At 43.7% G+C, this 15,389-nt stretch overlaps 1 protein-coding gene across 1 annotated transcript in view; it reads right to left on the bottom strand.

Annotated features, from left to right (window-relative positions):
- The window catches only part of pcdh15a (protocadherin-related 15a), a 168,605-nt gene that overhangs the window by 9,549 nt on the left and 143,667 nt on the right, over positions 1-15,389 (bottom strand). The window contains exons 27-33 of the mRNA XM_030772403.1: positions 12,779-12,994; positions 11,510-11,598; positions 10,092-10,268; positions 7,089-7,307; positions 4,926-4,934; positions 4,158-4,265; positions 1,950-1,955 (exon numbers count right to left, since the gene is read on the bottom strand). Of these exons, the coding sequence (XP_030628263.1) occupies positions 1,950-1,955; positions 4,158-4,265; positions 4,926-4,934; positions 7,089-7,307; positions 10,092-10,268; positions 11,510-11,598; positions 12,779-12,994 (824 nt within the window). The remainder of the gene's footprint in view (positions 1-1,949; positions 1,956-4,157; positions 4,266-4,925; positions 4,935-7,088; positions 7,308-10,091; positions 10,269-11,509; positions 11,599-12,778; positions 12,995-15,389) is intronic.

Raw genomic sequence — 15,389 nt, 5'->3', positions numbered from 1 at the left:
AGATCTGCCCAGAGTGGAGGGCATGGTCTGACTGGTTAAGAGTCCTCAGTTTATGAACCTGGTTCGGGCTTTGTTTGGCTTAAAGTCAGGTCCTCCTTGCTGCCTGTCCAGTCCGATTCTGGTCTGATTGGTTAGAGTCCTCAGTTTATGAACCCGGGTTTGGGCTTTGTTTGGCTTAAAGTCAGGTCCTCCCTGCTGCCTGTCCAGTCCGATTCTGGCTCTGTTAACACCACAGTCTTGGGGCTTTTACGATTTTTATCCACCTGGGCGTATATGCTGCTAACAGATTTCTCGACATCTGCCACATGGGAGGAATTCTTCAGTATCCCCTTCAGCTCCCGTTTCTGCGTCTCGCCCTCTGATGAAACGGGCGGGGTCGTGGTGCGGGAGGAGACGGGCCGTAGTTTGGCTAGCACTTCAAGAGTGGGCGATGACGGTGAGGGGAGGGGCGGAGGAGGAGGTGGCGGAGGAGGAGGGGGAGGAAGAGGAGGGAGAACAGGTGGAGGGGTGGAATTGCGTAGTAGATGTGGAGGGGCTAGGGCATTGGGGGACTGGGGAGGAGAAAGAACAGCAGGAGAGGTAGGAGGAGGTGGAGGAATAGGCGGAGGTGGTGGTGGGGTATCTGGTGGATCTGGAATGATCTCCACTCTGACCTCACAGGGCTCCACAGTGACGTAACTGGAGATGCTGGAGCTGAACTTCCTTAGGACGGGAGGGGTTGGCCGCTGGTTGGACGGAGGAGGGGTCTCTCCGTTGTCCCCGGTGATAATGATACAAGGGGGAACGTCCTTGCCCACAGAGACGGGGCTGTAAGGGGGAACGAGCGTGGAGAAGTAGGGGCCGTCCAAGTCCAGAGAAGCGCGCGAGTCACGGCCCTGCCAGGAGGTCTGCTCCGCCAACGCTTGCTGCTCAAACTGCCTTGCTTGCTCCCGGACGGACAGCTTCGTCTCCGTGCTACGCCCGCTCAGGGCGTCCAGTTCCACGTCAAGCTCCTCCCTGCTGCTCCTAAGCCCCACGCTCAGTTCTTGGTCGTCCCACTGGGCGGAGTCCCACACCCCCTGGCGTCGCAGGGCGTTGAGGACATCCCCACCTCGCAAGCGGGACGGTAGGGTCCAGACATAGCCGTGACTTCCAGGGCTTGTAGGGGGATCTGTATCCAGAAAGCTGCCTCTTCTGCAGCCTTCACAGCTGTTGTCCGAGCTGCTGTGATGCACGTCCTGATACACAGGGTTTTGCGTGGTGAGTGGATGACGGTCAGAGAGGAAAGTGATGTTGCTCTCAGACTTGGGCAGGTTGCTATGGAGGTTGCCGTTGGCGATGGACTGTTTGTGAGCAGCGATGGCGCGTGAGGCGAAGGTGCTAATGAGTCTTTGCCGGTCGCCTTCCTCTATCAGAGACTTCCTACGTTTGCTACGGAAAGCGTGATGAAGTAACGGAAGAAGAAGGAAAAAAAAAAGATTTAAAAAAAAAACAGACAAAGTGCAATGGAGGGACACGGGGAGGTAAGAAAGGAGGCAAGAGAGGACTGACGGAGGGGCGCTCTAATGACCTGCTATCCCAGAATCCTTCACACTTGTTGACTCTCACCAAAACATAAAAAGGGCATCTTTTAAATAGAGAAAAAAAGCCATTCTGAATGCTACTCCTTGGAAACCACCACGGGTCAGATCAAGTAGATTAATAAAGGGTAATCATAAAAGATAAGGTAACACATATCTTAAGAGATATTCATCGTAAGGGTTCGCAAACCGTATACATCATTTGGCCTTTTCAACTGTAAGAGCCTTGAGTGATTAGAGTGCTAGCGTTTACAGTGGGTCTTCTGGAGCATGATTCAGAAAGCTCTGTGTGACAAAGCAGTGACTCAACCCTCTGGAACTGAGCAGCGGCAAAATACGTGCGCGTCAAAAGAAACTCTCACTCATTAAAACAAAGATTCACGTTACAACTGCATCCTCCAGTTGTTGGGGTGGACCACACGCATGGACAAAATACATCTGTGTCACGGTTCTATATGGATCCCAAGGTGAAGGATATGTAAACTAAAAGTTTTAGTTTAACTGAGGATAGCATTGCACGCTGGAGAAAGGAGGAGGGGGAGGGGGGGGGGCTACAACCACATCTGAAGCTTTTTAATAATACAGTACCTCTACAAATAGGGGCCTTCATTTCTCCTAAACAAGTGAAAGCAAGAGAATGTTTTTTTTTTCTGTTCCAATCAGAATTGGACCTGACCTTCTTCAGACAACACGACCAAATGGCCGAATGCTACGGCGTAAACATTTAGCGTGATGCTCGCGACGCAAAGTTACTCGACTCAAGCTGTAACACCACTGTCTTAAACGCCATAGCGTAAGCGATCGCGTTTGCATAAAGCAGAGAAAAGGTAATTAAGGAAAAAAAAAAACCCTAGAAGCTAATTTGTAAAGCAGTTTAAGCAGTGTTTTATGTTTAATAAAGAATGTAAGCAGTCAAGTCATTAAAGGGGTTGGCTACTATTAAAGATGAAACAAGAGAACAGTTACTTACTGCAGCCTGAGTCCAAAGTATGGAGAGAAAAAAAAAGGAGTGAGAAAGAACGGAGAGTTGGGGATGACAGAGATAGAGATGGATTGATGGTTGGAGGGAACCCACAGGCATGTAGCCAAACAGAAAAACAGAAATAGGGGTACAGAAAAAAAAGAGTTTAAAATGGAGAGAGAGAGAGAGAGATTTTGAACATAACACAGGAAACAAACAGGATGGAGAAAATGTTGGAAAGAGAAAAAAAAGAGAGAACACACAAGGAGGAAGAGAGAAAAAGAACACAGACATACAGAAAAAGTTAACACTGAATACAGACATATGAAAGTATAAATTACGCCGGTATTAACCTGCGCACAGAGATGTTATGATATGATATGTGTGTAATTTATCCGCATATGTGCAATTCATGAATGACAGGGACTATTTATCAAAAAAAAAAAAAAAAAAGATATGAACTTGTTCATATAAATTTACACAGAGGATAATCACTTGTGAAGATTTACTGTCGTGAGTAAGAAGATTAAGCATGACAGATATCTCATATCACACACACACACACACACACACACACACGCACACACACACACTATGTCTCTCTCTCTCTCTCTCTCTCTCTAACATATACAAAGCTGTTGCTGTTGCTATTGCTTTTCTCAGCTTTGTTCATTCAGTGACTCGCTAGGAAATTGTGGAGACAATCATTGTTCTTTTCCAATAGATAAAAAAAAAGAAAGAAATTTCACTATTGCCTGTCTCTTTGAATTAGTGGTGACATTTGTTCTTATCGCGTTAAATCAGCCTGCTCTTTATGGCTGTTTACCAGTGGGATTGACTGCTAGGCCTCTACTCAAATAGGTGAGAGCAAAACTATTAGCATTTCATTACACACTTAAGTTGGTCTTCAAGCAGGAGATGGGACCCAATTGTATCAACGGCCGGATATGACCAGGACATACAAAACCATTCAAACATCAAACAGCTATAAAAATGAGACAAAAAAAGTCATTTAGTACCGAAACAATAACCTGGAGACACGGAGAGAGAGGCATGGTGATTGTGTCCTCCTGAGAAAACCATAAATGCTCCTTTTTTATGGGGGAAAATTAATGGCTGACTCACTTGTACAAAGTAATTGTGTGTCTGATTAGAAACTAAAAGCTGAACCACAAATTTGATCATTAAAGACACACATAAACTCAAGTCACACAAGGACAAAACCAACACTAAAAGCTGGCAAGATATCGCACAAATGCTCAGGTGCAGTTTCAACCATGCGTACGTGCGCGCACACACACACACACACACACACACATAGACACACACACATGGACACACATACGTAGACACATGAACACACACATACACAAACACGCACACACACAGACACATGAATGCAAACACACGTACATGGACACATGAACACACACACACACACACACACACACACACTAGGTGGCACAAACTATTCATTGGGCCAACATTACTTCAGACTCACTCACCAGCATGAACTATTCACTAGGATAACATTACTTTAGAGTTACAGAGGAAGTTCATTATTCTTCTGGGTGACATAAGGAACTTCTAGTAAACAGGTACACAGGTGACAGAGGCGGGAGGGGTAGCTAACTCACATGCTGTCCCCGAGTTCCTCATACAGATTGGCTGGAGCTCCACCCGCCGTTTTGCCAGCAGGAAGCGCCATCTGGATTCGGGCGGTTTTGGCACATTCTGCTTGTCTCCTACAAGTCGCATCGACAAAGTTTTCTCACTTTTCAACAGGTCACTTCCAAAACTCATTCCCCAGCCCATGCCAGAAAACCCACGACTCTCTGCATATTCGAGACGGTTCTGATAAAGTTTGACGAAAACTTCTCAGAGTTTTTCTTTTTTTTTTTTTTTAAAGTTCAGTTTTGATCAGTGTCTACATGTTTCATACGAACGGTGTGAGGTTTCATCTGTTATTCAACACCTATCACAGAGAACTCATCCAATGCGAAAGGGGTTTATCAGAAGGAAACCAAAGCCCATTCTCTTTGTTCTTTTTCTTTTCTTTTTTTTTCCCTCTGACTCTGATGAAATGAAAGAGCAAGACGTTTTCTGTTCACTTTCAAAGAGATCTCACATTGTGTTTTCAAATGAGCGGGGATGGTCAGTCAGCATCTTTTGTTCATCATCTCAATTCAGTAATTTGATTCATATGTCCATATTTAAAGGGTTCTGTTGGGTAGTGTGGATATGTAAAATCAGCAGCAGGTGGGGGGTGGGGGTCAGGGTTGGGGGGGTGTGGAGGGGGGTGGAGGAGGAAAGCAGTGGGTGTAGTGGGGTTTGGGAGGGGGGTGGGGTTAGATATTCAGAAAAACTCAAGAGAATAATTAATCAAGCACAAGCATGGTACTTACTCTTTGAATCTGAGAGATGGTTTTTCAGGCGGTGAGACAATGAGAAATAATTTTTAAAAAAGAGATAGAGAGAGAAAGACAGAGAGAGAGAGAGAGAGAAGCAAAATTTTGTTAGATAATTAGCACAGTGGTATGTCCTTGTATGAAAATACATTAAAAGAGGAAAAAAAAAATATAATAAAAGCATTCATTAAAATTCACGTATTCACTGCCCAGTGTGTGAGAAGAAGCTCAGTTTGATTCTCTCTCGAGTGGTTTTAGATTAACACACTGCTGCAGGTAAAACAATGTGTATAATTCATCCCTTTCTCCTTTTCTTCTCACAGTGATAACAGCACCAACACACGGATCACCCAGTACTTATCAGACATCTCTTTTCCCACTGCAGCTGAGAAAGAAATAAGTTCTCAGCAGTCAAGAGCAGCCCCTCTTTCTCTCTCTCTCTCTCTCTCTCTCTTTCTCTCTTTCTACCTACCACCAGCTCATCATTGCATTTTTCAGTGTCTGCTTTCCTTTCTTTTTTTTTTTTTCCTCGCTCCTTCACCTTTTTTCTCATCTCTCCTTTCATGACCCCTCAGTCACATTGCTCCTCAACTTCTCTCTTCTCTCTTTCCTTTGACTTTTTTTCTTTTTTACCACCCCCCCCTTTCTTCTCTTGCTTTTCTCCGTGTTCCTCGCCGCCCCCCCCCCCCCCCCCCCCCCCCCCCCCCCCCCCTCCTGTCTTAACCCCAGGGCTTCCTGCGGGGCTATGTGACCATCACTGAGGGGTGCCTTTCCTCTGTCTCCTCTCTGACTGTTATCTGTTTGTCAAAAAATACAATTACCTGCACACAGACTGGCAGCACTCTCGCTGTGCCATTCCAGCACGCGGCCAACGTGAGCCTTCACCTCCGAACGCGTTTCAACAAAGCCTGCTCCGTCTAACCGCGACTAATAATATATCATTACCGAGGCTAAAACACCATCATCTTCCTCATCAGCGTCATCTGTGCTATACATATCATTATGACAATCTTCATCTTTATCATAATCATCATCATCATTGTCATCGTCATCATCATCTACTAGCCAACATCTGTATGGTCGGCCACAGCCGTGCCTTTCATTACGCTGGCTTCTTGCGATAGCTCTTCCAAAAACATCTGGAGCGTCTGTCAAATGTGCAGGGAGTGTGCGTACATGTGTGTGCATGCATGCGTGCGTGTGTGTGTGTGCGTGCGTGCGTGTCTTTATCGTATGCTCATTGGTGACTCATTTGTTGCATGTGCATTAATCAAACACACACACGTTCTGGCATCACTGAGGCTACAGCGGTCCTGTCTCTCTTCCTCCCCCCCCCGACTTTTTCTCCCCCCCCCCTTTTTCTTTTTCTTTTTCTATCTCTCCCAGTCCTACAGCAGCCACTGCATTCGTTTACCTCAGTCACCCCTTTCCAGACCTCCCAAATCTGTGTTAAATGAGGTCTGAAAGAGGAGCCATATGGGTTGTTGTGTGGCTTTGTGGGGTGTGACGGAGCAGTCTGAAGAGGAGTTTGAGTGTGGACTGTCATAAACGGCTGTAATTAATCTGCTTTCACACACAGAGCTGGCTAGATTAGCCCCCTTAGCAAAACTAATTGCACAGAAAGGACCAGCTTAATACCTGACACAGCAGCCGTCCTCTCCGGTCTCACTCTATCACTCTCTCACTCTCTATCACTCTCTTACCTTAACCCCCCCCCGCCCAGCCTCTTAGAACTTATCTTTATTTTTATGGTTCTATTCCTTTCTCTCAAAGTCATTTCTCTTTTTTTTTTCCTGTTTAGTTTCAGATTTTTCCCTCCATCACTTATTTTTCAGGGCCAAAAAAGAGACTGAAAAAAAAAAAAAGAAAGAGGTTCACTGACTAATGTACAAAACTCTGGGCCAGTCTTTTCTCTCAGCTGGGCTGAAGGTCAAAAAAAACCAAAAACAAATATCATTCTAGGATATCATGTTAGCATAAGTCCACTAGTGTGTTACCGCAGGTAAAAAAATGACCGCTCTCTGTTAGCATATTGCCGTAAGTCAGTAACGACTGAATTCCATTTACATGTTACCATAGTGACACCGAGGGTTTGTGGGTAACCTTGATCAGCCCGGTGACTGTCACTGGCTGTCTGAAAGCATGCGGGACACTACTCACTGTTTGTAGGTAACCATGACGATAAGGATTGCCGGGATACAGCAGAGAATGATGATGATGGCGAGGGCCAGTAGCGCCCCCTCCGTGTAACCCACAGCCTGTGCTGCTTTCTTCACGCTGGCCACCACGTCGGGCGAGCGAATCTCCAGGATCCGTCCGCCCTGCCCCAAGTACGGCTGGAACTCTTTATTAATGTCCAAGAGTTTACCATCCAGGAACCTGCCGAAAGCAAATACATACGTACCATCAACAGAGCTATAATTATGATGATAGCATTCAGAAACATAACTTCATGGATTCTGAAACAGTTGTTTTTGGGTTGTTTTTTTTTTTGTTTGTTTTTTTTTTTAATTGCTTCGTGATTACGCAACATCTACTCGGCATTTTAAAACCAGCTGGTGCACATTCTTATAATTCTGAGATGTCCAAGAGTTTACAATCCAGAAAATCTGAGGGAAGCCAGCCAGTTCAGTTGATAACGAACGCGTAAAAACCTCTCGTTTGTGCAATTCAACAATTTCCTTCAAAACTGCACCTAAATTAAGTAAACCAAAGGGAGTTCAGTCAGAGGAAATGCATGTGGAAATTAAGGACAAGACAAAAATAAAAAAATAAAAAAAGGGAAAAAAAAGAGCTCAGCACAAACAAACAACACAATTTGGCAATAACACGTTCAGTTGCTGTACCATAGTCAATCTCATTAACCTTCTGTCTGCACTGATTTGAATAATTTCCCCTCCCCCTCCAGAATACACACTCCTACCACAATCAAAAGCCGAAAAATCATTAAGGCATGACTAGCAAAGTGCTGCTGCTTCCCTGCGTTTTTGTGTTCCATTGAAACAGTTACGAAGATGACTCAAAAAATCCCCTTACCCTGTCCTTTCCCAAAGAACTTAAACACATGAATGGTTTTAGCTTTTTTTTTTTTTTTTCTGTTGTTATCTCACAAAGACGGATCCATTATTATCCATAGTTGGATAAAACACGCGACCAACTGCCAACCTGTCGTCCTAAAAACCCGCCGTTAGAATTCAAACAAAGGGTGTTCTTACACATCCAAACACAGCAGCAATGCCTTTAATATCACATGCTATGAGAGCAGATTAACTTCTGAGCCTCTGACATTCACTGTAGCCTTTTTCCCCAGTTCATCATTAACACACAATATTCAATAAAACAGCCTGTTTAATCCGAAGACTTAAAAAAAGACTATCCGGTCTTAGTATGATCTTAACCTTGTATAACATGTGCTATCTATGGGGAGCACAAATGATGTTTTGTTTGTTTGTTTGTTTGTTTTTACATTTCTCTCTAAGCTTTTGAGGTGAGAGTGTTGAGAAGCACAGCTGTTTGGATGTTGAGTACAGGTCTTTCCAATGGCTGATAAGAAATTGAGCACTGGTGCTGAATGCTTGCTCTGTGGTGCTACCTGTTCTACTCCTATCATCTCTTTTCATAGAGAAAATTGCGCCTGAGCCCACACGCGCACACACACACACACACACACACACACACATGCACACACACACACACGCACACACAGAGTTCAGACACAGAATAACTTATCTTTCTGTAACACCCTCATTATCATTCATGTCGAAGGACTCAAAGCTGGTAACAGAGAGAAAGTAAATGGAGGCAGATTTAGTCCACGCACGTGAAAGACGCCCGCTATTCCGCTCTTTAAGTGAGAATTAAAGACCGGAGTTCAAGCCAGACCTCACAGAGAGGAGCACTTTGAACAGTCAAACAAGAAAGTATACAAAGAAATTTACAACTAAATGAAGGATTAGGACAGAGAGGGAGACACGGATCCAGAGCGGCTTAGGCCGGGAAGAGCAAAAGATGATGAGTAAAAGAAGTCCAAACCCGGCTCGTTTGGTTTATCTTTATAATGTGCTGTTGGTTACGTGAACGTGTGTGTCCCCGAATTTGCATACGCTGATGATTCAGCTGCGAGGCTGAGCTTTGTCTTAATGATTTTTTTTTTTTTTTTTTGCGGCCTCCCTCTGAACAGCTTTAGCGTTAGGTGCAGTGTTTAAAAGCACTCTTCCTGCTGAGTCATAGATGCAGGATGGGTTTGCAAGGAACGCTGAACTCTCTCTCTCTCTCTCTCTCTCTCTCTTTCTCTGTCCCCTGACAGACACTGGGATCCTTGTATCGTCTCCCGGTCTCGTATCCTGCCGTGTAAATCACGGGGGTGAGGGGTTCGGGCGCTTTTTCTCCCGCTGTGTAAGAGCATCTGCACAGCTTCTCCCCAGGATTCGTTAGCGTGTTACACACTCACACACTCCTCTCTCCGGACGTGATGCTGAGAGCGGCAAAGCGCTTGTTGTTGCTTTTGCTCACTCTTGCTCCAATTACCCGCTCATTCGCTCCTTTTGAATCCTGTTCTCACTGCAGGGTGTAAGCTAAGCATTGTAAGGAACAAGATGTACTGCACATTATATGCAGGCAGAGAAGTATTTTCGTCTGGAGTATGTGTAGTGGAGTAAGGATTTTGGATAGTGTTACTCAGCAAATTCACCAGAGCAGGAGAAACATTAAGTGTGTATAGGCTACAGGAGTCCATGGGTTAGCTGAGCACTTGCAGTTTTAATTTAACTTTGGTCAATTTTCCAGGACCAAGGAGTTTCAGGATAAGCATTTTTAGTAATGTCAGTTACTTAATTTGGATATAAGTTCAGTGTTTTAATGCAGAACATGAGTTGTAATTAATGTGGAGAACAAATATTTCATGATATGTGATATACATACTGCGAGGTGTTAGCGTTTGAAACAGTGCGTAGGAGGAGCGAGTTTGAAACCTACCGCATGTTTTACATAGTCTGTAGACTGTTTTGTATTGTATGTGTTCTGTAGACTGTGGGGTCAGTGTGTAAGAGTGCGGGGGAGTGTAGGATAATGGTCTGCTTTATACGCGGCGTATAAAACTAAAGCTTTCAGAGATGCGGATACAGTGGGAGTCAGACAGGCAGTGTCGTGTGGAGGAGAACTCACTTAAACAGCTCCTGTCTGGATATGGCTCTGTTGGTGAGAGGGTCGATGGCGTAAACCATCAGGTCAGATTTGGAGTAGTCCTCCTGCTCGAAGCCGTCTCCGAAGCGTCGCGCTCCGATAGACTCCACGATGACTTTAGCTCCGGGGATCTGGTCCTGAACGTAGCGCTCCAAAATCCTGCAACGGCGAAAAAACAACACCACGAGGGTTTTTCCCCGAACGTCCCCGAAGCACAAAAGACAGATCGTCTTTTTCTGTACAGCATAAAACGGGTGAATACTGAGACTATCTTTCGCTGGTTGGATAAACTAGATAAACCTAATTAAGGACAGAGAGATATTACAATTACAATAGAGCTTTGGTATAATTCATTCTTTTTTTTCATTCATTTCTTTATTGCGTATTTTAAAACACAGCATAACCAATGATTTCATGAAAACTAAGGACCCGTCAGTACCGAGCTGAGACTTGCTTTCAGGTTTTCTAGTGATGTGAGGAACAGGCAGTGTTCTGGGCCTTTTTTTGAGGTTTTTGTTGTTGTTGTTGTTGTTGTTATTGTTGTTGTTGTCACCAAAAGCAGCGAGTGAGTTGAATCTCACTGTCCAAGCTGAAGCTGGACTGATTTACATTTTACTCCAATCCAAGCCATCTTTCGCTGCATGGTTTTCCAGTATTACAGAGATGACTCCAAAATAAGCTCCGGGCCCACTACAGCAGCTTTACACAACGTGACAACGATCTGAGTCAACAAGGTGGGTAAGAATTCTACAAAACATTACAAGTACAATAGGACTTCACGGAGGGGGGGGGGGGGGGGGGGGGCGCCAAACTTTTTATTGGAGGCTCAAAAGAAGAGCCAACGTAAGAGGGAGGAAGAATCCGCCCCACAGGAGTTTGACAAAGGGGTACTTAAAAAGACAAACAAAGACTTTCTTTAGCAGGGAAGGGAATTCCACCATGACTTGAAACATTACAAATATTTGTTTCCTTCAGTATCCTGAATTCAGTAGATGACTAAGACTGTTCATTTATGTCTGAACGGTGTGCTTATCGAGTTCAACAAAAGCGTATTTTGAACAAGTGGGAAAAAAAAAACTACATGCGTTGATAATTTCTTTCAGCTATTTTGCTTGACCTAGTGTAACTACAAAGATTGCAGACCAGAGTTAATTATACATTAAACGTGCCTTTTGACTAATGTTTGAGACATAGCATCTAATGCAGATATAACATATAATTATGGTCTTCTGAACAACATTCAGTTTTGAAAACTACCAGGCAGATGAATGACCAGTAATGGAGTATTCTCAGGTGCTAAGTAATGGATGCAGAGAGGTTGTCTAGGTTAAGTGAATGTACAGATTCATATCACTAACTAGGCTATTATGATTTGCAATGACTCGTTAAAGGGGTCTTACCCAATCAGCTGTTCTTTGTTCTCCTCTACTACAGTGGGTGGGACATTAGACACCACCACCTGCATATCCAGTGCGTTCACCACAGAAACCTGGGACACATATACAGAGCGCAGAGAGAGAAGGAGAGATTGATTAATCCAGGCTTGATGATCTCAATGCCAAAAGCAACTCCTCAAAGTCCAATAGTCTGGGTACCATATGGTGATTTGATGGCTTTTATTTCTGCTGGTCAATAAGAGTCCAGGGACCCAGGACAGAACCTTGCAGTACACACGCTACAAAATCCTTCTGCTCAGAAATAAACAGAAATAAGAAAGTCTCCTGCACACAGGTGCGCATACACACACACACACACACACACACACACAACAGCAGACACATACAAACCCTTTCAGTTTATCAAGAGCTTATTAGCTGCACAGATTTCACGGAAATGCACAGCCATAGCTGCAACTGTCCAAGACAAATGCAATTAGTGGACAGGCTTCAGTTGACAGTAAACTAATGGAAATTTATTACTGCCCTAACAAGTGCACAATTACATACACACAAATCCACAGTAGACTACTTAACTAAACATACACTCTCTCTGTCTCTCTGTTCCCCTCTCTCTCTCTCTCTCACACACACACACACAAACTACAAACACACACACACACAAACAAACAACCAACAAACACACAATGTTTGGTGAACTCGAAAACATTCTGTGGAGAGCCTAATTAGATCCTAGTCTCAAAGCTGAGCAGTTTATTTTGTTTTATCCCCTGATCTGATTTCAACTTTGAATTATTTAGCTATCTCACATCTAGTAAAACTCAAACATTCATCACAGAGAGTGGATAAAAACACAAATATCTGGTCATTTACCAACGTGTTTGCAAAAGCTTTAGGTGACCTGGCTCTCCATTTATATAAATTCTACAGCCATAAGTAATAACTTTTAGTAAAAAAAAAAAAAATCAAAAAGTCACCTTATGCATCTATAAAACACATGTTTTTGCAAACACAGACACACTCACATGCAAAAAACGAAACAGATACACACAAATACAGAATGAAGAACAGAGAGGAGAAAAATGATGGAGAGACAAAGAAGAAGGGAAAGAACAAGAGAGAGAGAGAGAGAGAGGGAGGGAGACAGAGAGAGTGGGAGAGAGAGAGAGAGAGGGAGGGAGAGAGAGAGAGAGAGAGGGAGAGAGAGAGGGAGAGAGAGGGAAGGAGAGAGAGAGAGAAAGAGAGAGAAAGAGAAAGAGGGAGAGTACTCACCACAACCTCTGCACTGCCGCTCAGTCCCTCTCCGTAGTTGTCCGTGGCGATGACCTCGAACTTGAAGTAGGAGCGGCGCATGTTGCGGTACATGATGGCGGACTTGATAACGCCTGTGTACTGTTCAATCACAAAGCTGTCCTGACCATCTGCTGTCGGAGGAATGATCAGCCTGTAGGCCATCTTACTGTAGTTTCCCGTGTCCTTGTCTGTGGCCTGATACACACACACACACACACACACACACGCACGCATGCGTGCATGCAGACACAGATAGAATCGAAAGACACAGATAAACACACAGGTGCATGTTTGCTTTTATATTTTAGTGTGGAATTCCCACTGACTTCTATACATGTCATGTGAAAATATGTAATGCATAATTATCATTGAAACATCTTTTGGCTTCACACACTGTTTTCAACACAGTCAGAATAATGCTACAAACATATCATTTGAAAACTAAAACTAAACCTGTAAATATCTGATTTTGTATTCAAGACGTGACGTGGGTAGTGTGCCTGATATGCAAACACTGAGAAGGGTTAGTCTGAAAAGTATATACAGAGAGAACTGATAATGAAAAGCAGGTATGAATAAAATTCATAAAATTTAGACTGGGGTTAAAAGAGGGGTGGGGGTGTAAACAGTATCCCTTTGCTGTTCCAACTTGCAATTATTCATGCTGCCTTTAGGGGGAGACATAGAGCTTTTGTTATCCAGCAAGACCTCATACAGACATACACTCAAACACACACCCACCTACACACACACACACACACACACACACACACTCACACAGCCAGCCAGCCATAAATGAATGAAAGTGTTTCTTTATTTTCAGTCTATTAGATTAGCTCTATCTTTCCTTTTCAAAACAAACCCCCTCTATAGTCCATGGGGCATTGTGAGCACAGAGCTTATTTAATGGTTCACTACATGGAACAGCTTGAAACTTGGACAAATAATAAGGAACCTGCTTCTAAAATCTCATTTTGATTGATCCTCCTTTCTTACACTAAAGCATTCAGTTCTGTTAAAGGTGAGTTTCTCCAGCTAAAATATCGGCTACTTCCAAAAGTCTGCCAAAAAAAAAGAAAAAAAGACCTCATCAGATATTTCAAGGTGATGTTTTTCGATTTGAGAGACTGCATGAGACAAATCAGACTTCAGACTTTGTTTTAATGATAATAATACATACATATGGGTAATTATCTTTTATTATGAATATGTCTGCTGAATTATTTTTTATGAATCTTGAGTGTTGGCTCTCTCCTTTTTCTCCAGTGAAAAAAAAAATAACCTTCTCTTTATCTCCCACCAGTCAGAGAGGGACTGAAGAATGGATGAAGCTGTTCAAGAGACCCCTAAACCTCTTTCTTTAAATCTGCTGGAACGATCTATGACAGATCACTGTCCGTTCTGCGCCGATGTCCATCCGTCTTAACGCAAACACGTCGCTCGCGCACCAGGGCCTTTATTCTAGCCATTCATACCCACGCGACGCCCTTCACTTGATCCGCTCTCTACAAGATTAACCTGGTCCTCCGGGGTCATTGTGACCCACCTCACTGGATCCTCCATTATATTACTCCCATACCTGTGATCTGGGTTAGAGACATATAAACTATTGCTTTTTTTTTTTTTTTCCCAAAAATTCTTTTTTTTCTTCCAAAAAGAAAAAAAAAAAAACAAACCCTCAGGAGCCGATGTTCAAATTGGTCAGGTTGCCATGGAGCCCTAATATGAAGAATGACAAAAGGCTGTCAGATGTGAAGGCACAGGTTAGGTATGTCATTCTACGTATGCGCTGGTCCATGATATGAATCTATAGCTTGGAGGCAAATCGAAGAGAATGAAAAAGAAAAAAAGGGGCTCCGGAACGTTCTATCCTGTCAGATTTGATGTCCTCGTTTTCGTACCTAACGTGTCAGTTCCTCTTGTAACAGTTTTGGACCAAAAAAAGAAAAAAAAAAGAAAAAAAAAAGGAAAACAAAGCCGCCCTTGGATCTTCTGTCACTTCTCGTTAAGCGCGCGTCTGAGGAAGTGACTCGGTGAAACGGGCGAGCCTGCGTGTCAGGTTCTGGTACCGACCGGCGTGTCCTCTGGTCCAAACCTGCAGTAGACTTTCTCATTAACATGCTCAGGACTCTCTCCACGGTTGCCACAGGAAACAAGTCCCCTGCATGTTTAATCACCAACAAGCCCACCCACCGACTCTATCACACCATGGCATTTATGGATGAATGTGTGTGTGTGTGCGCGCGCGCACACGCGTGTGTGTATTTGTGTGTACATGTGTATGTGTGTGTGTTCGTGTGTGTGTGTGTGTTCGTGTGTGACAAAGAGACCGAGACATACTCAGAGAGAGAGAGAGAGAGAGAGAGAGAGAGAGAGAGAGAAAGACAGAGACAGAGACAGAGAGAGAGAGAGAGAGAGAGAGAGAGAATGAAGGAGAAAGAGATGAATGAATCCTATATAAAAGTCTGTGTGATGTCTGATAATCTAAGAAGGTAGTTTTCACATATTCTTTGAATGCACACATACATTTTCACAGATTTCAAATAGTCATGACAACTGGGCCTTTTTACATGTTTGGGATGACGTTTCA

Source organism: Chanos chanos, chromosome 4 (genome assembly GCF_902362185.1).
Source record: "Chanos chanos chromosome 4, fChaCha1.1, whole genome shotgun sequence".
Classification (NCBI taxonomy): Eukaryota; Metazoa; Chordata; class Actinopteri; order Gonorynchiformes; family Chanidae; genus Chanos; species Chanos chanos.
The sequence above is the reverse complement of the archived record's forward strand: the minus strand, read 5'-3'. Positions and strand labels throughout refer to the sequence as shown.